The sequence below is a fragment of the Littorina saxatilis genome, linkage group LG10 (assembly GCF_037325665.1).
Source record: "Littorina saxatilis isolate snail1 linkage group LG10, US_GU_Lsax_2.0, whole genome shotgun sequence".
NCBI lineage: Eukaryota > Metazoa > Mollusca > Gastropoda > Littorinimorpha > Littorinidae > Littorina > Littorina saxatilis.
In genome coordinates, this window is record NC_090254.1 from 19,061,924 (window position 1) to 19,085,727 (window position 23,804).

At 41.0% G+C, this 23,804-nt stretch overlaps 1 protein-coding gene across 1 annotated transcript; it reads left to right on the forward strand.

Moving 5' to 3' along the window:
* Positions 1 to 1,985: 1,985 nt before the first annotated feature.
* Positions 1,986 to 23,549, forward strand: LOC138978352 (Y-box factor homolog). Its single transcript, XM_070351072.1, has 9 exons — positions 1,986 to 2,117; positions 10,304 to 10,479; positions 10,661 to 10,724; positions 12,486 to 12,519; positions 19,323 to 19,412; positions 20,002 to 20,145; positions 21,183 to 21,389; positions 22,114 to 22,284; positions 22,848 to 23,549. The coding sequence occupies exons 2-9, from the start codon at positions 10,398 to 10,400 to the stop codon at positions 22,941 to 22,943; spliced, it is 888 nt and encodes a 295-aa protein (XP_070207173.1). The 5' UTR covers positions 1,986 to 2,117; positions 10,304 to 10,397; the 3' UTR covers positions 22,944 to 23,549.
* Positions 23,550 to 23,804: the final 255 nt, after the last annotated feature.

Consider the following 23,804-nt stretch of genomic DNA (forward strand, 5'->3'; position numbering starts at 1 on the left):
ACACACACAGACACACACACACACACACACACATACACCACGACCCTCGTCTCGATTCCCCCCTCTATGTTAAAACATTTAGTCAAAACTTGACTAAATGTAAACAAGTCGCGTAAGGCGAAAATACAATATTTAGTCAAGTAGCTGTCGAACTCACAGAATGAAACTGAACGCAATGCCATTTTTCAGCAAGACCGTATACTCGTAGCATCGTCAGTCCACCGCTCATGGCAAAGGCAGTGAAATTGACAAGAAGAGCGGGGTAGTAGTTGCGCTAAGAAGGATAGCACGCTTTTCTGTACCTCTCTTTGTTTTAACTTTCTGAGCGTGTTTTTAATCCAAATATATCATATCTATATGTTTTTGGAATCAGGAACCGACAAGGAATAAGATGAAAGTGTTTTTAAATTGATTTGGACAATTTAATTTTGATAATAATTTTTATATATTTAATTTTCAGAGCTTGTTTTTAATCCGAATATAACATATTTATATGTTTTTGGAATTAGAAAATGATGGAGAATAAGATAAACGTAAATTTGGATCGTTTTATAAATTTTTATTTTTTTTTACAATTTTCAGATTTTTAATGACCAAAGTCATTAATTAATTTTTAAGCCACCAAGCTGAAATGCAATACCGAAGTCCGGGCTTCGTCGAAGATTACTTGACCAAAATTTCAACCAATTTGGTTGAAAAATGAGGGCGTGACAGTGCCGCCTCAACTTTCACGAAAAGCCGGATATGACGTCATCAAAGACATTTATCAAAAAAATGAAAAAAACGTTCGGGGATTTCATACCCAGGAACTCTCATGTCAAATTTCATAAAGATCGGTCCAGTAGTTTAATCTGAATCGCTCTACACACACACACACACACACAGACACACAGACACACACACACACACACACACGCACATACACCACGACCCTCGTTTAGATTCCCCCTCGATGTTAAAATATTTAGTCAAAACTTGAAAAGTTTATATTATAAAAAGAGTATTAAACAATGGCGACTGCATGTGAGAGGGAACAATAAAGAGACCAAAAAGCAATGTACTCACGTTAAAATGACGAACACGGAACGAATAACGGCGACGTTTCGACCTAAGGGTCTTCTTCAGGCACAAAAACACAAAAGTACACACACAAAAAAGAAGAAGAAAGACGATAGAACAAATAAAGAGGAGAACAACTGACAAAACAACTGCACTGCACAAACCGACAAATGACAAAGACAGAGAAGCAAGGGAAGCTACTCGAGGAGAGACCGCGCGCACCCTTGAGGTGCGTTTCTCCGAGCATCTGGCTGACATCCGTCATTCCCGCAATAGGCCAGTATCCCTTCACTTCACCGCCGCTGGTCACTCACTTGATCATGTCAGAGTCATGGCTCTGTGGCAAGTACGTGGCGACTCCTTCGAGCGCAAACTCAGGGAGTCCCACATCATATCATCCCTTGGCACTACCTGCCCCGATGGAATTAACATTCGCCGTTAATTCATTCATCTCAACCTTCCCCCCGCTGTTCCACCTTGTGTGTATGTGTGTGTGTGTGTGTGTGTGTGCGTGTGTGTGTGTGTGTGTGTGTGTGTGTGTGTGTGTGTCCGCACGGGTACGCGAGTCTCCTCTTTCGTTCCCTTTCACGCACCCCCCCCCCCCCTCACATTTTGTTTGGTCTACAGACCTCAAAACTGCCGCTTTTCATTCTCCTCGAGTAGCTTCCCTTGCTTCTCTGTCTTTGTCATTTGTCGGTTTGTGCAGTGCAGTTGTTTTGTCAGTTGTTCTCCTCTTTATTTGTTCTATCGTCTTTCTTCTTCTTTTTTGTGTGTGTACTTTTGTGTTTTTGTGCCTGAAGAAGACCCTTAGGTCGAAACGTCGCCGTTATTCGTTCCGTGTTCGTCATTTTAACGTGAGTACATTGCTTTTTGGTCTCTTTATAAAAAGAGGTCAATGGTAAATTGGGAGACCTCTCTGCGTTATGACGTGTGCATTTTTGACAATGACGTCATTTGATCAAGCGTGTTTTTCTGTGACGTAGAGATAAGTCTGGCCGAGTCACGTTTCAGGTTGTCAGACAACGAACATCGACTGGAAGCGCCGCATCAGGAGGTGGGTAAGTGTCTTCTGCTCATTTTCCATAACGGTTGACTTTAACGGCTAAAAAAAAGTGTGTGTGTTATTTCAATAGAGTGTTACTAGAATATTGAGAATACCTTTGTTTTAAAAACAAACACACAAAAAACAGAATGATTGTAGCGTTGGGACGGCTTATCAACTCAAGTCGGTTTACGTTCGTTGGATATTTTGGGTCAAAAGCCTGCCTTTTGTCTGCTATTGCTAACTGTGATCAAACCTGCTGAATATAATGCATGCAAAAGACAATTTTGCTGGAAAAGACATAGTGACAAAATAAAGCATAAAAGCTCAGAGGACATTCCTTCAAGCTTGAGAAGCCTCGATGTATACTGAACATGGCGGTTTGGGAGCCGGGGGAGCGGTCGGGGGTAGAGAGGGGAAAAGTCGAGTCGACAGAAGGTTGTGGGATTTACAGTGTTCGGGGTTTGGGGGAGGGTAGGGTCACGGTAGTGGTGCGATCGCGGCAGCCAATGAACCGAATCGGCAAAACCGCACTGTGTGTCCTGTAACAAGTTATTCCCAACGACACGCAGATCAGCGCACATTGTAAACAACTCACGGATCCTGACTTTTGCCGTTTCGTCGAAAAACTCTTTTCATACAAATGGAAATCTTTGAAGAATTGGCTTTGTCAAGTGTCTGTCACCGCTTTGCAGGACTGACTCTTCGCGGAAAGCGACACACAGCCTGACGTGACACCCCGGGCAACCACTGACAGGCACGGGAAACAGTTCAATCATGATTCAAATCAAATGAACTTTATTAGGGCCTATCTCCCATGGAGAAATTGCGGTGGTGGTGCATGTAACATCAAGACAAACGAAACACTACAACATTATGTTACATCATGCACCACCACTGCAATTTCCATATATGTGACTCGTGAGATAATAAAGTTAATTTGAGCCGGGGAAGCGGTAGGGGGTAGTTTCTTAAAGGCTATGCTGGAAAAAAGTTATATTCAATTTCAATCTTTCATAATCATTAAAACGCGTTCGGTCACTGAGGCGGTAAACCCAGCACTTGACAAGAAGCTGCTTTACTTAATTTATCCTTGCCCCTGTCAGCCACCAACTGAAGACACCAAACGTGACTTGCTGGGACAACACCGTGGGCATAGCTAGAAGTCTAATTCACCCCGCGGTATTTGTGTCACAGTGTTTATCCCGGGTAGCGGCCGCGGGAACAAAGGATGTGTCCGTTATTGTAGTACTAGTGTCAAAAGAAAGACTGATTACAACGATCACATTTATATTCACAGATAAGTTAAAGAAAAAAAAAGTGACGACTGTCGAATTTCTGACATGCTTTCAGATATGACCAATTTTGAATTTTGTCGGTACTGAAAACGTCAATCAATGAATGCCCAAGTTAGAAAAAAGAAGCCAAGAGAAACAAAAGATAGGTTGAGATCACGGCGAGAATACATGTTTGTATCTTTCTTATCATCATCACAGATAGGTAACAAAGACGACTGTCGAATTACTGATAGTGCTTTCAGCTTACAATTTTTCGCTATTCAAAACATCAAAGAGTGCCTTTAGAAACTTCATAGGAGCCAAGAGAACAAAAAAGAGACTGATATCATTATAATTACGATTGCTGTTGGTAGTATGAGCCTGGCCAATTGTGAAGACAAAAAAATTCACACTAGTTATCTTCATGATTGTCGTTTGAGTGTTACATAAACAACTGCTAAATTATCTTTGTCAAGACTACACAAAATGATTTTTTTAGGAGGTGAGCGAAAAGTACAACTCACACAGATGGCATTGACATCAGTCGGTAACTGGAAAGTGTAATTTGTAATAATCAGTATTATCCTGAAGTATGACTGACCATGCTCTTTGTGACTGACAAACTAAGTCAGTTTGGCTCATATTTTGCTGGCGACACGCTTGGCCGCGGAGCCAACTGAGGGTCTTGAGATGTTACGTATCAGCGGGATATGAGTAATTTAGTCGTGATCCATTAACAATCAGTCACTATGATGATCACTGTGATCCGAGCTGGGATGGATCTTCAGTGTTGGCTCTATTATTCTGTCATAAGGCAGGGCCACGGCACGGCCGGTTTGTGTCATGTCAGTGCGCCGGGCCATGTGTCAGTTTTACCCCGAAACACATTGGAATAGGGACTGTCACATAATGGTACGCCAAGGTCTTACTCACTACTCAGTGACTCGAGTTCATTGACAGAGACGAAACACGTTGGAGATCAAACCCCCAAACTGAACGGAAAAGGCTTTACAGTATTATGAAAAATGACAGCGTGACTGGAATGACTCAGTCTTTCAACTCAGGTCTTCTTTTAGTCAGGAAGTCAGTAGTCATCCGCACACAGAGGTGTCATAGACTTGAGACTCAGTGAGCAAGGAGTAACTTGACTTTCAAATGTACTTGTCTATCCTTGGCGGATGATGACTTTATTCAGTTATTCTGCAGAAAAACAGAAATGCTGGAGAAAAACCGTTCTTTTCTGCAGCATTTCTGCATAATGTCATCTTTCGCGAGAGCAACGTTTTTTTCTGCAGTAAAACAGTTTTACTGCAGTAAAATTGAAATCAAGAATGCTGCAGTAAAACGGAGATGTTGTTTTACTGGAGAAAAACTGTTTACACTTTTTCTTCAGCATTTTGGCATTATTCAGTTATTCTGCAGAAAAACAGAAATGCTGGAGAAAAACTGTCTTTTCTGCAGCATTTCTGCATAATGTCATCTTTCGCCGAAGCAACGGGGTTTTCTGGAGCAAAACATTTTACTGCAGTACTTGAAAATTGAAATCAAGAATGCTGCAGTAAAACGGTGCTGTTGTTTTACTGCAGAAAACCTGTTTACACTTTTTCTGCAGCTTCTTCTTCTTCTGCGTTCGACGGTTGTGTCTAGGGTCGTAGTTCCGCTGCTGTCGTGAACTGGAACGTCGCTTTCAGGTCTTCTGACGTTCCCCAGAGCTTGGTCTCCAGTGTAGCTCCTTCTGGCCAGATCTGGTTCCGCAGCAGAGTGAAGTTTGTGCATGTATTCAATACATGTTCTACTGTCTGGTCGGCCGCCCCACAATCGCACAATGCCGACTCTGCTACGCCGATCCTTTTCAGGTGCGCTTTAAAGCCGCAGTGCCCTGTACGCAGCCGGAAGATGGCAGTCTGCTCTGCACGGCTGAGGCGGTGGATGGGGTCTTGGTCTGGCTTGTAGCCTCCGTTTCTTTCTTTGAATGCTGTCTTCCAGCGATGCTTGATGAGGGTTTTGGTCTCTCGGAAGGACAGGCTGGTTTCTGGTTGTTCCTGTCTTCCTGCATCTTTGGCCAGACCATCCGCCTTCTCATTTCCAGCGATGCCGCAGTGCGCTGGAATCCACTGCAGAACTACGGAGGCTTTCTGGGACAAGTCGTTCAGGGACTTCTTCAGCTCTTCCACGAGGTGTTCTGCAGGGGCTGTGAGGACTTGTAGTGCGGACAGGCAGTCAGAGAGGAAGACAACCTTGGGTGGGGTTTCCTCAAGAGAGGTGAGGAAGTCTGCAGCTGTATGGAGGGCAACAACTTCTGCTTTGAAGTTGGAGCAGAGAACACCGCATGGTGTGGTCAGTGTCTCTGGGGGTCTTCCTGGAATTTGAATGAAGACGCCACTTCCTCCGTTCTTGGTTGCGCACTCTGCCGAACCATCTGTATAAGCGTGGGTCCACTTGCTGGCTGGGTACCTCCTGTGTATTTCTTCCAGGGCAAGGGAGCGGAGGGCTGCATCACTCTGTTGCTGTTTTCCAGAGATGCCAGGAATGGACATCCTTACATGGAATCTCTGACTCTGGGGAGACCACGGCTTTGGATTGAGCCTCTCGCACTGGTCAGGGCTGGGTTGAAGGATGTCAGCATTCTCCCTCTGCTGTGCTTTCAGCTGATGGTTGGGGCTCTGGCGCTTCAAGCGGTTCTTGGTGAGAGCTTGGAACTTGTTGTGGAGCGGATTTTTCTGCAGCATTTTGTACTGGCTCTTGGCGGATTATGACATTATTCAGTTATTCTGGAGAAAAACCGAAATGCTGGAGAAAAACTGTCTTTTCTGCAGCATTTCTGCATAATGTCATCTTTCGCGAGAGCAACGTTTTTTTCTGCAGTAAAACAGTTTTACTGCAGTAAAATTGAAATCAAGAATGCTGCAGTAAAACGGTGATGTTGTTTTACTGCAGAATAGTCCGTGTGACAGTTTTTCTGGAGAAAAACGAACGACCTTGTAAAGTAGCGTTTGTATTCGTCGCCCCCTGGGATAGTATAATAGTTTGTAACTATTGGTAATTCTGGATGAGTCCATCTCTCGTCAGAGGGGGGCTCGCGTGCTCCAACATTATAATGAGTCAGTACAAAATTCTGCAGAAAAAGGGTAAACAGGTTTTCTGCAGTAAAACAACAGCACCGTTTTAAAACTGTTTTACTGCAGAAAAAAAACGTTGCTCTCGCGAAAAATGACATTATGCAGAAATGCTGCAGAAAAGACAGTTTATCTCCAGCATTTCGGTTTTTCTCCAGAATAACTGAATAATGTCATAATCCGCCAAGAGCCAGTACAAAATGCTGCAGAAAAAAATAAATAAAAACAGGGTTTCTGCAGTAAAACAACAGCACCGTTTTACTGCAGCATTCTTGATTTCAATTTTACTGCAGTAAAATGTTTTGCTGCAGAAAAAAACGCTGCTTAGGCTAGGCGAAAGATGACATTATGCAGAAATGCTGCAGAAAAGACAGTTTTTCTCCCGCATTTTGATTTTTCTGCAGAATAACTGAATAATGTCATAATCCGCCAAGGATACTTGTCCGAGTCAGGTTGAGTCAAGTAACCACGCCGTGGATGGTGGCACGCCTATTTTTTCCACCGCAGGAACAACACCCAATTCGTTCCCCCGCAAGACGAACAACATGGTAGGTGTCTCCAAATTAATGCCTTAAAATAGTAGATAACCAGACTTTCTAGTATTGAAGTTTATATCATACTGTTCGGTACTTTATTTTGCATTGGATCAGCTAGTTGTCTTACCATTTACACTCTCGTGTACTACATAAGAGAAGAAATGTCATCAAGACAAGTCAGAAATACTGTCTCCCACGTTAAAAATGATGAAATAACACAAAGCACGGTCAACAGAAGGGCTTAAATCTTTTTGCTGGTCAAAGTCAAACTACTTGTGGATACTGCTCTTCATTATATTTAGTCAAGTTTTGATTTTTATATTTAGTCAAGTTTTGACTAAATATTTTAACATCGAGGGGGAATCGAAACGAGGGTCGTGGTGTATGTGCGTGTGTGTGTGTGTGTGTGTGTGTCTGTCTGTGTGTGTGTGTGTGTGTGTGTATGTAGAGCGATTCAGACTAAACTACTGGACCGATCTTTATGAAATTTGACATGAGAGTTCCTGGGTATGAAATCCCCGAACGTTTTTTTCATTTTTGACTCACATGCGAAGCAAAAGTGAGTCTATGTACTCACCCGAGTCGTCCGTCCGTCCGTACGTCCGGACGGACGGACGTCCGTCCGTCCGGAAAACTTTAACGTTGGATATTTCTTGGACACTATTCAGTCTATCAGTACCAAATTTGGCAAGATGGTGTATGATGACAAGGCCCCAAAAAACATACATAGCATCTTGACCTTGCTTCAAGGTCAAGGTCGCAGGGGCCATAAATGTTGCCTAAAAACCAGCTATTTTTCCCATTTTTCCCATTTTCTCTGAAGTTTTTGAGATTCAATACCTCACCTATATATGATATATAGGGCAAAGTAAGCCCCATCTTTTGATACCAGTTTGGTTTACCTTGCGTCAAGGTCAAGGTCACAGGAGCTCTTCAAAGTTGGATTGTATACATATTTTGAAGTGACCTTGACCCTGAACTATGGAAGATAACTGTTTCAAACTTAAAAATGATGTGGGGCACATGTTATGCTTTCATCATGAGACACATTTGGTCACATATGATCAAGGTCAAGGTCACTTTGACCCTTATGAAATGTGACCAAAATAAGGTAGTGAACCACTAAAAGTGACCATATCTCATGGTAGAAAGAGCCAATAAGCACCATTGTACTTCCTATGTCTTGAATTAACAGCTTTGTGTTGCATGACCTTGGATGACCTTGACCTTGGGTCAAGGTCACATGTATTTTGGTAGGAAAAATGTGTAAAGCATGTGAGTCGTATGGGCTTTGCCCTTCTTGTTTTGATAAATGTCTTTGATGACGTCATATCCGGCTTTTCGTGAAAGTTGAGGCGGCACTGTCACGCCCTCATTTTTCAACCAAATTGGTTGAAATTTTGGTCAAGTAATCTTCGACGAAGCCCGGACTTTGGTATTGCATTTCAGCTTGGTGGCTTAAAAATTAATTAATGACTTTGGTCATTAAAAATCTGAAAATTGTAAAAAAAAATAAAAATTTATAAAACGATCCAAATTTACGTTTATCTTATTCTCCATCATTTGCTGATTCCAAAAACATATAAATATGTTATATTCGGATTAAAAACAAGCTCTGAAAATTAAATATATAAAAATTATTATCAAAATTAAATTGTCCAAATCAATTTAAAAACACTTTCATCTTATTCCTTGTCGGTTCCTGATTCCAAAAACATATAGATATGATATGTTTGGATTAAAAACACGCTCAGAAAGTTAAAACAAAGAGAGGTACAGAAAAGCGTGCTATCCTTCTTAGCGCAACTACTACCCCGCTCTTCTTGTCAATTTCACTGCCTTTGCCATGAGCGGTGGACTGACGATGTTACGAGTATACGGTCTTGCTGAAAAATGGCAGCTACTTGACTAAATATTGTATTTTCGCCTTACGCGACTTGTTAAGTTTAAGCTTACCTTAGTTTAGACTCACGATCGGTTCAAAGATCAACAGTGAAATTTGACGGGGTAAGATCCCCCGCAGCTTGGTCAAAAATGCGGGGGACCTTATCTGGTGTCTGCGGGGGACCTTACCCACTGAGAATCGAGTACCACAAAATAACGCTAGATTAGAGCAGCTTATCCACGATGCTGGTGCCCAAAAACGCGCATACAAGGCTGCAAGGTATCGAAGATCAAACTGTGAGTATTAACATAGTGTTTTAAATGGTAGTTCTAGGTTAATTTGTACGAAATTGAGACCTCTCTGTATAATTTTCACGGACTTCGGCAGAAAATCGAACGCCACTGTTCACGAGTACACAACAAGACATAAATTACATATTATACATATAGCCTAGGCAATTCTGCTTCAGAATATCTATACTTAATAATGTGATTTGCCACAACGTACCTTCACAGGGCAATTCCTTTGCGAGATAACAATTTTGCTTCCGCGTGCGGGGGAACGAATTGGGTGTTGTTCCTGCGGTGGAAAAAACTAGGCGTGCCACCATCCACGGCGTGGTAACACTAACAGTGTAAAAAAAATTGAACATTGAGCAAACGAATACAAAATTTAAAAAACCCAATAAAATCAGAAACACTGATCTGAGCAAACTGACTTTCCGGAAGAAATCAGCACTACTTTTATTTTCTAAACAGTGGTGTCTGATTAAGTTACTCTGGTAGCACTGCACATTGTCACAGCGAACAAAAGACTCGCACTGAGAGAAGTAGAGACTGAGGAGAACTATGATCAGTTATACTATAGACGGAGAAAGAAAGACTGAGAGTGACACTCGCATAGTAAGACGAAGCAACAAAGAACGACAGAAGGTCAGTGTGACACCGTCACTGAGAAGGAAAAATCCCCGCTACAGTTAACATGCCGCATTTGATTGAAAAAATGTACCAGCTGATGGTTAGGAAAAGCTTTTCAAGTACTTCCTCTTATCGCAACATTTCAGTGTTTCACCGCATCGTGCGGCGCAGAAAAAAAGTGTGTTTTCTCAAGTAGTGCGGTTACTTTTTTTTTATTCCTCTCTTCTTTTTCTCAAAGTGATGGCAGTGCAGTTTACTATATGTATCGATCTAGTCAGGAGACGAATTTGCTCATTAGCATAAACGCTTCATATTCATGCTCATTGTCAGCGAGCAAGCCGCGCGCTGATTCGTTTCATGAATCATCCGAACCAACTTTTTTTTGATAACCTCCCGATCGAGCCAATCAGCGCGAAGCAGCCTTTCCCTCTGACCAATCACCAACTCGTTCCTCGTCCGTCTCTTTTCCAGCATGCCAAGTCCACCTTAGAGCAACGAGAACATCGTAAGAGACCTACCACGTCGGAAATCTACCATCAAGGCGGCTAACGGCGTTTTTTCCATCATGGCCGATGCCGAAGAAGCCCCTCAACAAGAAGAGAAGCCGCAGGAAGAAGAGGAAAAGCCCAAAGAGAAAAAAATCATCGGTAAGTCGATTTTACTCTTTCGAGTCGAAATCGAACCGTACCGGGTCCGACCGCGTGGTCTCGCCGCTGTTCCGTCTATGGCGACGAAGCCCTTTGTTCGCCGGTTTAGGAGATTATGTGAAAAGTACGGCATGTCACGACTCTAATTAATGTTGACGACTAAGTTTGTTCATTCTTTCAGCCGAAAAGATCAAAGGAACCGTGAAATGGTTCAACGTCAAGTCCGGCTATGGTTTCATCAACCGGTAAGAATGTCCAACATGTCTGTGTCTGTCTTGTTCCTGTTTAGTCATGTTTGCCCATCCCACTCCTTACCCACGTGTTTCGACCGATCTCCTTTTCTGCTTTCGGAAGTATGGTCAAGTGTCTTTCCATGGACGACACTTAATCGCTGCAAAATGCGGGAAATGTTATGCATGCGGTAGATTGGTTGGCTCCTGTGTGGTGTGTGCACCTAGCCTTTTTTGGATCGCGGACCGGGCATGTTGCAAGCGCCTTTGTTCGAAATGCGGTGGCATTGTAGTCGGCTTTGAAGGTCGGGCCACGGTGCCCAGTGCATTTTGCGAGGTTTGCAGTGCTGTGTTTGAGCTGTTAGGTTTTGAGAAACGAGCGCAGGCTGGGGATTTTAACCACCCGACCCTTATGTCGGTCACTGTCTCGGAGCACCCAAAACTGGGTCACACACTGTCTGGTGCAGGAGGGGGCGGGGCAAGGGGGGGAAATGGCCGACAAACACTCTGTCTACCTCGCATGTCTGCTGCCTACGTTTTCATCCACTGTTGTGACTCATTCGTCACACTTGCTTTCACTTTTGGCTTTTGTATAGGTTTGTGTTGCTGTACTGCTGTTTCTTTTTCTGTTTTTTCTTTGTTTCAAACACAAACCCAAAACCAGACATCCATGTCTCAAAGAAATGTCTTCCATAGTGCACCCCCTCCTCAACGTCAACAACAAGACCTGTTGTGGCGTTGACAAGTCTGCTGTGACTGTCTGTCAGACTGTTGTGTGTTTTTAGTTAGCTGAGGGTTCACTAAAGCCATCCTTAACAAAATTAGAACATTATTTATATTAGTTCTGCAACTTAAAAGAGGAAAGTGTCCGACTAAAACAGGAATTAGGTCATAAAAGTAGGTAAGGGTAACCTAGTTAGACCTGTCAAGTCTTGTGTGACACACTTTGCAGTTTCACCTGCATTGGTGACAAAAAACATTTTGCTGCTGAGCAGTTCACACCAAGTCTAGCAGTCCTAAAGTGGTTCATTGGTACTTCATTGTACACCTGAAAAGCTTTACCCTTGCCAACAGCTTTATTTACTGGCGTTCCCATAGCTTTTTTTGTTCAGACAACTCTCTTTGTGTAACTATTTTGTTGCAAAAGTTAACTGACACGAGTGATCGGGTTCCATAGTTTTCAATTTTGTCTTGAGGTTGAAATTGTAACGTGTGTACATATCAATCAATCAATATGAGGCTTATATCGCGCGTATTCCGTGGGTACAGTTCTAAGCGCAGGGATTTATTTTTTTTTAATTTTCTATTTGATGCAATTTATATCGCGCACATATTCAAGGCGCAGGGATTTATTTATGCCATGTGAGATGGAATTTTTTACACAATACATCACGCATTCACATCGGCCAGCAGATCGCAGCCATTTCGGCGCATATCCTACTTTTCACGGCCTATTATTCCAAGTCACACGGGTATATGGCTCATTGTGTAGTAAAACAAACCTGAACACACTCAACTTGTAAATTTAGTATTGATTAATTGAACCTCTCTTTATTGCTGTTGGGATGATTGTGAGTCCAGGCTAGGGTATAGATTTCAGGACTAGCAGTCCGTAAATGCTGTGAGTGTGAAATGTAGCCAGTGGTGATAGCAGAGAACTCGTACCCTAGTTTCCCTTGCATATATAATGGAGGGGGATAAAAAGAATTGTATTTACCAGATAACTACATATCTTTGGTTGAAATTTAATATTAAAAAATGTGTGTTCTGTTGCAGAAATGACACAAATGAGGACGTTTTTGTACATCAGGTAAATACAGTTTCTGTTTATTTTGGGTATATATGCCAAGTTTTACATATGGTCAAGGCCATGGAGGTGACACCAATGAGTGTGACATGCAAGAACAAATTTCAATGTTATTATTACAAGCTGACAATTTCCTGACAATTTTCTAGGTATTGTCATGCTAAACTTCTACGAAAAATGTTTTCCACACTTGAGCCATCGTTTAGATGCATTTACAAAAATAATATCAATGTTCAAACATAACATGACGCCATCACAGTTTCAGATTCAGGCAATTTAATGATCCAAGAACAAACAAAATGAAATGTTGGTGATGTTTCTTTATTGCTAGGCCACACATCCATCAATACAAACAAGATAAGCAGGTAAGAATCTCTAATTGGGTCAAATACCTGAGCTTGAAATTGCTTAAACATAACATGACACCAAAACACTGTCAAAATGCAGCATGGAGTTCAAAGACAAAATACCATCAATACTAAGTCCAAAACAGAAAACATAAATAATGTTTGTGTGTCTCCAAAATATTATAGTAAAAATACTAATTATAGTCATCAAATTGAATCAATAATTTAAAATGTATCGATTGGACATTGGATTTCCCTTCTTTGAGCCATGTGATGTCAGAGGCCTACAAAACTTCATATTTGGGCGTTTCAGGTTGACCGAAACTTTAAAGGAACTACAAAACACACGTCATGTGTTTGATTGCATGTGTGTGTGCTGTTCAATGTCAAAACAACAACAAAGTCAGTACATGACGTGTGTTTTGTAGTTCCTTTGAAGTTTCGGTCAACCTGAAACGCCCAAATATGAAGCCTATGTGTTTGATTGCATGCGTGTGTGTGCTCGTTCAATCGTCAAAACAACAAAGTCATAGTACCTGAAAGGAATTCGATCGATACATAAATGTTATTTGCGTTTTTGAGCAAAATGACATTTTACACAGATCGCGACAGTCATTGTTCACCTCGACCGCTAGCGCGGTCTCGGAGAACAATGACACTGTCGATCTGTGTAAAATGTCATATTTTGGTCAAAAACGCAAATAACGTATATTAATAGAGCCATCCTTCACTGGATGCTGCGTAATACCCGAAAATGCCAAAAATTAAACCAAGAACACACCCAAATCAATCATTTTGGCATTAAAACATTGTTACATACATTATTTCCTTTGGCAAAAAAAGAAAAGTGGATGTGTTACCTTGTCTTTAAATGAGGGGAAAAAAGAAAAAGTAGCCATGCTTGAACATAACATGACGCCGTGACAAAAGATAAACTTACATCATCTGGAGCTATAGATGCAAATAAAATATCAAATTCAGAAGCCATTGTGTGCATAGCGTTGGTAGCTACATTGCACAGTTAACTGCATAGCCAAGTCACAACCTTAGAAAAAGTTATTCTGAAATTAAAACACTTAAACATAACTTGACGCCATGAAACATAACATGACGCCGTGACAGTCTTTATCAGGCTAAAGTGGCAAAGCCAAACATAATAAAAGAACAGGAGGACAGCTATCTACATGCAGTGTTGGTAGGTAATTATTAGCCACCAAATAATCTGATGTGTAAACTTAATCTTAATTTTTATGTTTGCACAGAAAATTTGCTGTTGGAGCATAACATGACGCCATGAAACATAACATGACACCGTGACAAAAGATAAAATTACATCCTCTGGAACTATGGGTGTAAGTAAGCCATCCAATTCAGATGCCATTGTGTGCACATATAAGGCTGCTACAGAGCTAAGTTCACTGAATAGGTGAGGGGCAACCTTAGAAAAAGTTTTTGTACCATGAAAAAATGCCCAAACATAACTTAAGACCATGTTCAAACCAATTAAAAGGAAAATAATGTATAGTCTACATTTACCTGTACAAAATGCTAGATAAAAAGGAAAGCTAGATGAAAATAGACTAAGAAACTATAAAAACGGAAAAAGTCACAAAATGTTGCCCAAACATAACATGACATAACCTGACATTCATGCGTTGGTGTCATGTTATGTTGGACATGAATTCCCATCCACAAGTACCAAAAAAAACACCTAACTAGAAGAAAAAAAAGCTATGCATGCTCGGTCCGGACATGCAAAAATATTTTGATGATCTAGAATAACAAAAATAACCTATCCAAACTTAACAGTACACTGAGGGGTGTCTCAGAACTGGCGTCAAGTTATGTTCAAACAGATTATGGTGAAATTGTACAATGCATTTTTCCTACAGATTATATTTTTGTTGTGCTGGGCTGCATTGCAAACAATTAGACTAAAGCATTATCCCATTTGAAAGAAGAGACTTATTTCACAGGTTTATTTAAACCCAATATTACACTACAACACTGTGACAGTTCAAGCTGACACCGATGTGTTATGTTGTGTTTGGACATGGATCACACTAACTACAACACAAACGTGGTTTCTGGGGGGGGGGGGGGGGGGGGGGGGGGAGTTATTTGAAACAGATTGAAACAGATAATATCAATATTAAATTCGACATCTATTTTTCTTTACCAAAAATAAAATAAGTAAAAAACCGAGTGCCCAAACCTAACATTACACCAGCCGTGGCAGCAGAGATTGACTGTGCATAGTGTCAAGTTATGTTTGGACATAAAACTAGCACTCGGCGATCAGACACAATAAGGGTCTACAAGTTCAGACCCAATGATGTTAATTCATAGTATTCGATCTGCCACAAAAATTAGTGTATGTTAGAAGACATTTAGTTGAATGAGTTTAAACATAACGCTGACGACCTCGGACTTGGTGTAAAGTTGCGTTTGATCTCCCGCATCCCATAATATCAACCACGTATCTTGTAAATCGCAGTAAATGACTTTTAGGGGTACTTCACGAAGTGATTTCATGAAGGGATGCATCATTGATGGTTGAAAACGTACTTAGCTCTATCAAACCAAAAACGCAACAGTGACACCACTTGATCGGCATGAATGCACATGACAAAGCAAAAATGGACAAATGTAGGAAAGTGTTGATGAAAGCACAACTATTCAGACAGGATCTCTAGTTTTATCAGAGAAACAGAACTCAGCACTCGAAAGCCTAATGTGGTCATTACTTCATATTCTATCCAAAATTTCGCTGGATTTGCAAAAACGCAACAAATGACACCAAAATAAAAACCTTACCTTTCGGCCATTCCTCGGCGTCCATCGCGCGTTTTGTCTTCAAATGGTGCAATATTCTAAATTGGAGTGGTTTTCACTTCCATGCCGGATTAATCTAAAAAAAAAATGGAGTGAAAAATACACATAAATTGTTCTTTTTTCGTGTCCAAACGAAACGGTTTGTTGACACCATATCGCTTCCGCAAAATCAATGTAAATTTCTTGCTGCATCAGAGTTTAAAATGTTCGCTTGCTGATTAATCCAAGAACTAAAACATAAAATCTTTCAGATTAGAGGTTAATCACGTGTGTTGGATGCGGATATTTCTTTCAAGTTAACATCGATCGCTATCACCCAAACATGACACCACGCGTTGCGTTTGAGCACGATTGATGACCGTATCTTCAACCTTAGAATTGCAGTCAAAAATGGTCAGCTGGTGATTTCTGCACTCGAGCCACCTCCATGGCCTTGGCTTAAGCATATATATAATAATAAATTGCTTGGTACTTTTAATTTGTCTCCTTTTCCTAATTTCTTAATTAGATGTTAGGCATTGTGGAATAACTTTTAAGAAGTAAATGTGTCCGGATGATGTAAAACATCTCTTAATCATTATGTATTAGGGTCATTCCAAAAAACTGGGATCTTCAAGGGTTGTAAAAAAGAAATCTGTTTTTTTACTAACACATACACAAATCCTAAATCTCGTCAGTATAAACCAAATCTAAATTGATTGAAGAAATAATATAGACAGTTACCAGTCATAGATTTTTTTTTTGTTTTGGAAAAAAATTGGTCGAAAATATCAGAATGTAGGTCAAAATTGAGTCCCGATTTGTGACATCAGTGATCGGGTTTTCCTTATCGATTGTTTTCATGAACAAAGATTGTGAAATATGATAAGAGACATGTTTTTATTATCTGTTAATAGAATATTAATTATGTTGTAAATTTAGAAAATGTATGTGTTTTATAATTTTTATAATATTAGCTGGACTTTGAAAACCAGTCTATCGTAACGTGTGGTTTCCAAATCTGCACTCAACGAACTATTCATTCAGCTCTTGCAACCTCGCGTAGGAATACATTGTTGTGACGTTATATCGTAAAGTGGGTATTTTTCCATCACAACACATGCACTGTTTTCTTGTTGTTTTTTCGGAAAGAGAAGTTTAGCAAGCATAAACTTTGTTTACACAAATCGCTTCCGGATTTGCTAGTTACGAAAGACTTGTAATCAAAGGCAAAATCTCACTGTAGAACGAGAAAAGACGAACTATTGTGTGTGTTTCACGTACACATTTTGATGCGGAAGGATACTAGAGTGTAGTTTGTAACTGCGAATGAGGAATTAGCCGCGTGTTTCAAGTGGTGGGCTTTCGGTTCTGGTTGTGTTCCTTTGTTACGAAAGACAACGCTTTCTGTTTAGCAGAACTTAACAGGCAAATACGGTAAGTTCTTTTGTGTTATGATTTCATTGATGCTTTATTTAGGATTACAGGCTAATTTTTAATGCCTTCAATGTCTAAATCTTCGCAAATTCACCATGTGAAGTTCTCCAATTGACTTCGAAAATGTCTCTTGTCCCGAGTCTTGGAATGTTGATTCACCCTTGACACTGATTTTCCTTTGAATTTGAACATGTAAACAACTTCTCTTGAAATTGCTTGCTACGAAATTATTGTTTGATGTTGAAATAAATTCGGAAAGCCATTTTTAGGATTGATGGGTGTCGTTTGCATTTTTTTTTAGCCGAAATTCTTTGCTCCTCCGTGTATCGTAACTGGAAACAAGGTCGCCATTTTAGTTTTTGACAACACGTTTTCTTGTTACGAAAGACTCCAGATTATGACCACTTTACGATTTTCTCACATTTAAAACGCTTAAGGAAAGGTCTGGCTGTTAAATGTGCAGTTTTGATGAAATAACTTGCATGGTTTTTTTAGCCCTGTCAATTGATATTCACTTGTTTTCAATGAGCGTTTAACCGGAAGTCTCGCGTAACTGGAAGACAATGTTTTCACTTCTTCTGTGCACTACTGGTTTCTGGTTACGATCATTTGACATTTCCTCAAAGTAACGTGCTGACTGTTTTAGCTAGTTGTATGACATAAACCGAGCAAGAGAGGGCGTCTCCACACTTCCGGGAACACGCAGTCTTCATGCTGTGAAGTGCGTGAACGAATTTGTCCTGCTCACACGGATGCTGTCGTGTGCCTGCCTCCCTTGCCTGTCCGGCGTTGGTGAATGTTTGAAACTTGACGTTGTGGGCCAATGGACCACGAAAACTCTCAAACCAGCCAATGGCCGCATAATCAACCAGCAAGCACCTGACGACACTGATGAGCCCCACCCTGCCCACCCTGATGAGCCCCACCCTGATGAGCCCCACCCCGATGAGCCCCACCCTGATGAGCCCCACCCCGATGAGCCCCACCCTGATGAGCCCCACCCTGCCCACATTGATGAGCCCCACACTAAAGCCCCTCCATCCGTTGGAGATTTCTGCTTGGTGGCTGTTGGGGGGAGAAACCGCACAGTGCGTTTTTATGCGAAGGTGACCGAGGTTGACGGCGAAGAGCTGAAAGTGACTTACCTGGACAAGGAAAAGGGAAATGAGAAAAACTACACTTGGGCGGACTCTGCATGGATCACTGCTAATGACATTGTGAAGACAGTTCCAGCACCAACCTTGCTCCCAGGTCGTGGAATTTCATTTCGCTTTGACTAGTTTTCCAAATAAAATTCCACGGCCTTGGAGCAAGGGTGGTGCTGGTAAAGCTATACCAGATGCTTTCGGATCTGAATGTAAATGTAAAAAAAAAACCTATTGAATAGAAAGTATGCTAGTTTAAAATTGGAGTGTAACTTATCAGAAGGTAGCTGTTAGAGAATCGATTCTTTGTTTTTGGTTTCCATGTTACGATAGACATACTTTTTTTTAAAGACATAGTATAAAAGGCTATATTTGCTTCTCCCTCTTTTTTAATTGACCTGGGTTCTTCTATTCAAAGAATCATATTATTATGCAACATGATTGTGTTCTCTTGTGATTCATTATACTGAGAGAAAAACTTAAAGAAAAAAGTTTTCTATGTCAAATAAGTAAAGATTCAAGGTCATGATAATGTACTCAGATGTATATACATGTATGTTGTATTTTCACTTATTTCAGTTTGTTTGCTGTTATTTTGTCAATGTTAAAAAGAATAAAGTAATTTTGGCAATTTGAAACAGTCATTTTGTTGTTAATTCATTGTCATTTGGTTTCCATGTTACAATAGACATTTTGCTGACGACACAAATTCAACTGCCTCCCATGTGGGCATCAAGCTGTAACTTATCTTCAAACTAGAATTTTATTGTCACTCATACACTCCTCTTCCATATGCAATGCAAGAATTTTTTATTTACAACACTTTTTTTTTTTCTCTGTTGTCCCACATTTTGTGCCAGCTTTTTGGAATGACCCATTAACTATGCTACTGTAACTATAAGGCTCTTCCTTGTAAAAATGTACAGTCAGGGTGTCAACATGTTTTGCATGTAAATACGATTTAGTAAATGTGGTAATTATTTCTTGTGGTTTTGTGAACGTCACCTTTCTATACTAACTGAGACTCTTTCATGTTTTTATTTACTTCTCTGTTTATCTCCAGACCGCCATCATCAAGAACAATCCTAAAAAGTACTTGAGAAGTGTTGGTGACAATGAAGAGGTCGAGTTCGACGTGGTTGAAGGAGAAAAAGTAAGTACTGCGCCATTGTTACTGTTGTCAGACAGTGAGACAGAGTTATAGACCAAGAAGCGTTGCAAAGATAAACTTACGATTTGAATGGATACATAGAATTGTATGGTAGTCACATACGTGTAGTAGGCTGAAATGTATCATTTTTAGATGTGACAATCCTTACAAAGTTACAGGTTGTTACTGCTAAGTAATGGTCTTGCAGAAGAGCCTCTGGTAGTACTCTATTAGATCATCACTCAGTTTTGTAACATTTTGTCAGCTGTTCTGGATGGTTTGTCTTTCTTTGATACTGTCACATTATTTGGTTCTCTTTGAACAAGTCTGTACATGATCTAAATTGACTGTGTTACCCATGGTTTCTGAACATTATTTTTTCTACCTGTAAATCATGGTTTATTTGTCAGTCTTTTCTGTGCCTGTTTGGCTTGTACGGTCCATGAACGCTGTCACACTTTTGTGATCACTGTGGCGTACTGTTCAGGAACATTACTCAGGTCTTGACTTTACTTTAGTCGGAGATGTATCAATTTAAGAATAATTCCCGATTCATAGTCATAGAATTCTATATGAAGATTTTCTTCACTAGGGGAACGAAGCAGCCAATGTCACTGGGCCCAACGGTACTAACGTCCAAGGCAGCAAATACGCAGCAGACCGCAGGCGCTACCGCAATGCAAATCGTGGTGGTTGGTACCGTGGCTACAGGAGAGGAGGAGGCGGAGGGCGTCGCGTGAGTCTGTTTGGTGTTTACACATAATACTGGGCATGCCCGAGTTGTAGAGTGTACAGTGATTTGGTGTTTACACATAATACTGGGCATGCCCGAGTTGTAGAGTGTACAGTGATTTGGTGTTTACACATAATACTGGGCATGCCCGAGTTGTAGAGTGTACAGTGATTTGGTGTTACATAATACTGGGCATGCCCGAGTTGTACAGTGTTTTGGTGTTGACACATAATACTGGGCATGCACGAGTTGTACAGTGTACCGTGATTTGGTGTTTACACATAATACTGGGCATTCCCAGAGTTGTAGAGTGTACAGTGATTTGGTGTTTACACATAATACTGGGCATGCCCGAGTTGTAGAGTGTACAGTGATTTGGTGTTTACACATAATACTGGGCATGCCCGAGTTGTAGAGTGTACAGTGAAACCCCAAGTTTAAGACTTCCAAAAATCTTAAAAAGAAATAGTCTTAAAATGGGGGTAAATTTACAGAGGTTATGAACAGAATATCTGAGAAAACAAGGTCTTGAAATGGAGGGAGTCTTAAATTGGAGAGGGGGGGGGGGGGTGGGGGGTGGTGGTCTCATAAGAGGGGTTCCACTGTACTTGTTTGTTATACTGGCTTTGGACATGATGCAATGCACAGATATTGTACATATAAAAAGCTGCTTGTCTGGGATAATTTTTTTATTTTTAAAGAAGTCAGTCGATACCTCATCAGCCCATCTTGAATCTTCAAAGAGCTTCATTGCCTATTGAGTTTGAACCCCCATATTATTTTAGTGGACCCTGAGCAGTTCATTAAATATCTTTTTTCTTGATGGGTAGCGTGGCTTTTTGTGTATGACTGTCATGGTGCTCTACGACTTCCTAGAACAGGATGTATCGCCCGTTTTAGGTCATAAGGTCAAGCATTTCAATGACACATTTCCTGTGTGTGCAAATGTTTGAAGATTCTCAGAAAAAAAGAAGAAACAACATTAGTAGTAATATTCTAGTGACCAAAAACTGATAGGAAGTGACATAAACTTGTTTCAGGGTGGCAAAGAGGATGACGAGGAGGAAGAAAAGGAGGAGGAGGAGCAAGATCAAGGACGCCGAGGTGGACCTCGCCGTCGTGGCGGCCCTCCTGGCCGGGGCGGGGGATTCTACCCTCGTCGCTACTTTGGCGGCAACCCCGTCAGGCGTTACAACGGCTATCAAGGAGGCCCCATGATGCCTCCCCCAGACTATTACATGGAGCAGGTGAGTTGTCCAATATGCAAGGAGTGTATGGATGTATGAGTGTTTCCACACCAGGACAAATACGAATGGATAATGGCGGATTATATTCTTTTTCTTGTTCTCTTGTTCTTGTCATCGTTTTGTACTCTCAGTGGTTGCTTTGGAATTCAAGCTGAAATTTATGATAGCTTTGGGTGTGGCAGGGTTTTGTACCATGACTTGACCTTTTGTGTAATGTGACTAAGAAGAGGCGCCAGTCATGACTCAGAAGCAGTCAGTCGGTGAAAAAGACGCTGCTGATAGTTCAGTCCGAGTCGCTGTGTTTGTGTGCGCTGACACACCGTTCTCTTTTGCGAGAAAAAGAGAAAATTAAACTAATTAAAAGAACAAGTACACAAGAAATTGTACATGTTGAATCTTGCAAGAAGTAACTTGTGGGCTGATCTGATGAGTCTTTATTTCTTTCTCAGCGAGATCAGTTAAAAACATTCAGACGGTGAGGAATTGGTGAGAAGAGTCACGCTGAATGCTGACACTGACAAGAATGAAGGAGTCTTTCAATTTCAAACAGATCCCAGATTTGTAGGGCTTTGCTTTGTTGCGTGTCAGAAGCAAAGACAAGAACTGCACTCTGTTGGCTTATAACATCTTATTTTGACGTTCCGTGACCTAATATTTTGTTTAGATGAAAAGAGAAAATAGCTGTCTCCAGGTGAGCGAGTTAATGACCAAGTTCTTCTTGCAGGCTCCGTTCCCTCGCCGCCGCCCCTTCCAGCGCTACAACTACGGGATGCAGCGACGTGACTACTACGAGCCTGGCTTCTACCAGCCCCGAGGCTACGCACGTGGCGGACCTAGAGGTCGAGGTCGCGGCCGCGGTGGGCGTGGGCAAGGAGGGTCCCGTAGAACCAACAAGGTAGGGTGATTTTCTGGGATAGTTTCACACTTTGGAGATGTTAGGGTTGTTCTGAGATCTCTAGATGTTCTTTGACAATTACTGGATCGTGGGTATGATCCAGTGGAACCTCTGTTATAAGACATTGTTAGTTTTAAGACTTTGTTTTTAAAGACCATTGCTTGGTAAAGGCTGTGCAATCACCTCCACTGTGGGCCAACCCCTTTTTTTGCTCAAATTTGTCAAGGTCTTGAAGAGAGGTTCCACTGTACAGTGTAGCTGAGCGTGCTCTCAGTTGAGTTGTGACTCAGTTTTGTCCTAATTATCTTGGGGTTTGTGTAAACTGGGACATAGTTGAATGAACTTTATTTTTCAGATGCTGTCAATGTTATCAGTAAAGTATAAAAAAGATCACGAAAAGTTGAGGCTGGGCCTGTCATAGAACCTTCCCATGGTGTGAAAGTTTTCACTGCTGTATGTTAGCTCAGGTGTTAGTTCTCATGCAGTAAAACTGCGAGTACAGTGTATTCAGTCTCTCCCTGATTTGAAGTTTTAGCACTGATCACGACTTTGTTGCTGTGCAGGACGAGTCCAAGCAGAATGGCGATCAAAAGGACGAGGAGAAAGGCAGCGGTGATGCAAAAGCCGAGTCCAACGCCGAGCCTGCGGATAAGGAGTAACCATCTGCGACTGTGAAAACCTTTCACCTTACCAACCGTTATTTTAAATTTTACGTCAGCTGAAGTAACAGCTCGCCTCAGTAGAGAAATGCAGTTAGACTTTTTACTCACAAGACAATTCAGTTTATGACAAGTCAGCTATGACCTGTACAGTTTTACTGAGGTAGCCTTGCGGTTTTCTATGCAAAGCGCACATGAAGATACTTTGGAAGACATCTGCCCTTTCCATCAGACATTTCAAGTCGTGCATTCAACTGGCATTTGAAAAATTGTAAGGGTATTTTAAGTTGTTAATGTTTACCTGGACGGTAATTGTTTTTAAACGCTGGGAAAACATGTTTGTGTAACTTAATCTGAAAAATGCAGAGTAATTTTCACACCAAATTTGACACAGAACAAACAAAAAAGCTAATGACTGGATGTTTCAAGACTGTACAGTTTGACGACATTTTTAATGCATGTAGGAAAAGACGCTTTTTTTTTCTCCACCAACATGAAATGTGCTGTTTGAATGACTAGTACAAATTGGTGTAGTCAATTCTGTTCATCTGCTCGCGATTTTTCCCCCTTGTCATATTTGTAATAAAAGTTTCTTAAAAAAAGGAACTGTATTGGGAGTTATACATGTGTATGTCTGAGGTTTGCAAATGGTGGTGTTTTCCAGTTCCTGCACCCAACCCAGGATGCATCAAAACTGTCAACCCAACTTGCTAATGGCAAAATAACTTTGTTCATTGCTTCTCTGAAAATGTCATGCTCAAAACTGAAAATGAGTAATGAACCTGAATGTCACAAACATGCGCAAACACATACACACAGTTGTGTAGGATGGTGATTTATTTGACAAGAGTCACCAAAGTA

Excerpts from the sequence above, each read along its gene's own strand:
- LOC138978352 (XM_070351072.1), top strand. The coding sequence starts at position 10,398 with ATGGCCGATGCCGAAGAAGCCCCTCAACAAGAAGAGAAGCCGCAGGAA. Across the intron at positions 10,480-10,660 it reads CAAAGAGAAAAAAATCATCG|CCGAAAAGATCAAAGGAACC; the intron begins GTAAGTCGATTT and ends TCATTCTTTCAG. Across the intron at positions 21,390-22,113 it reads CAGACTATTACATGGAGCAG|GCTCCGTTCCCTCGCCGCCG; the intron begins GTGAGTTGTCCA and ends TTCTTCTTGCAG.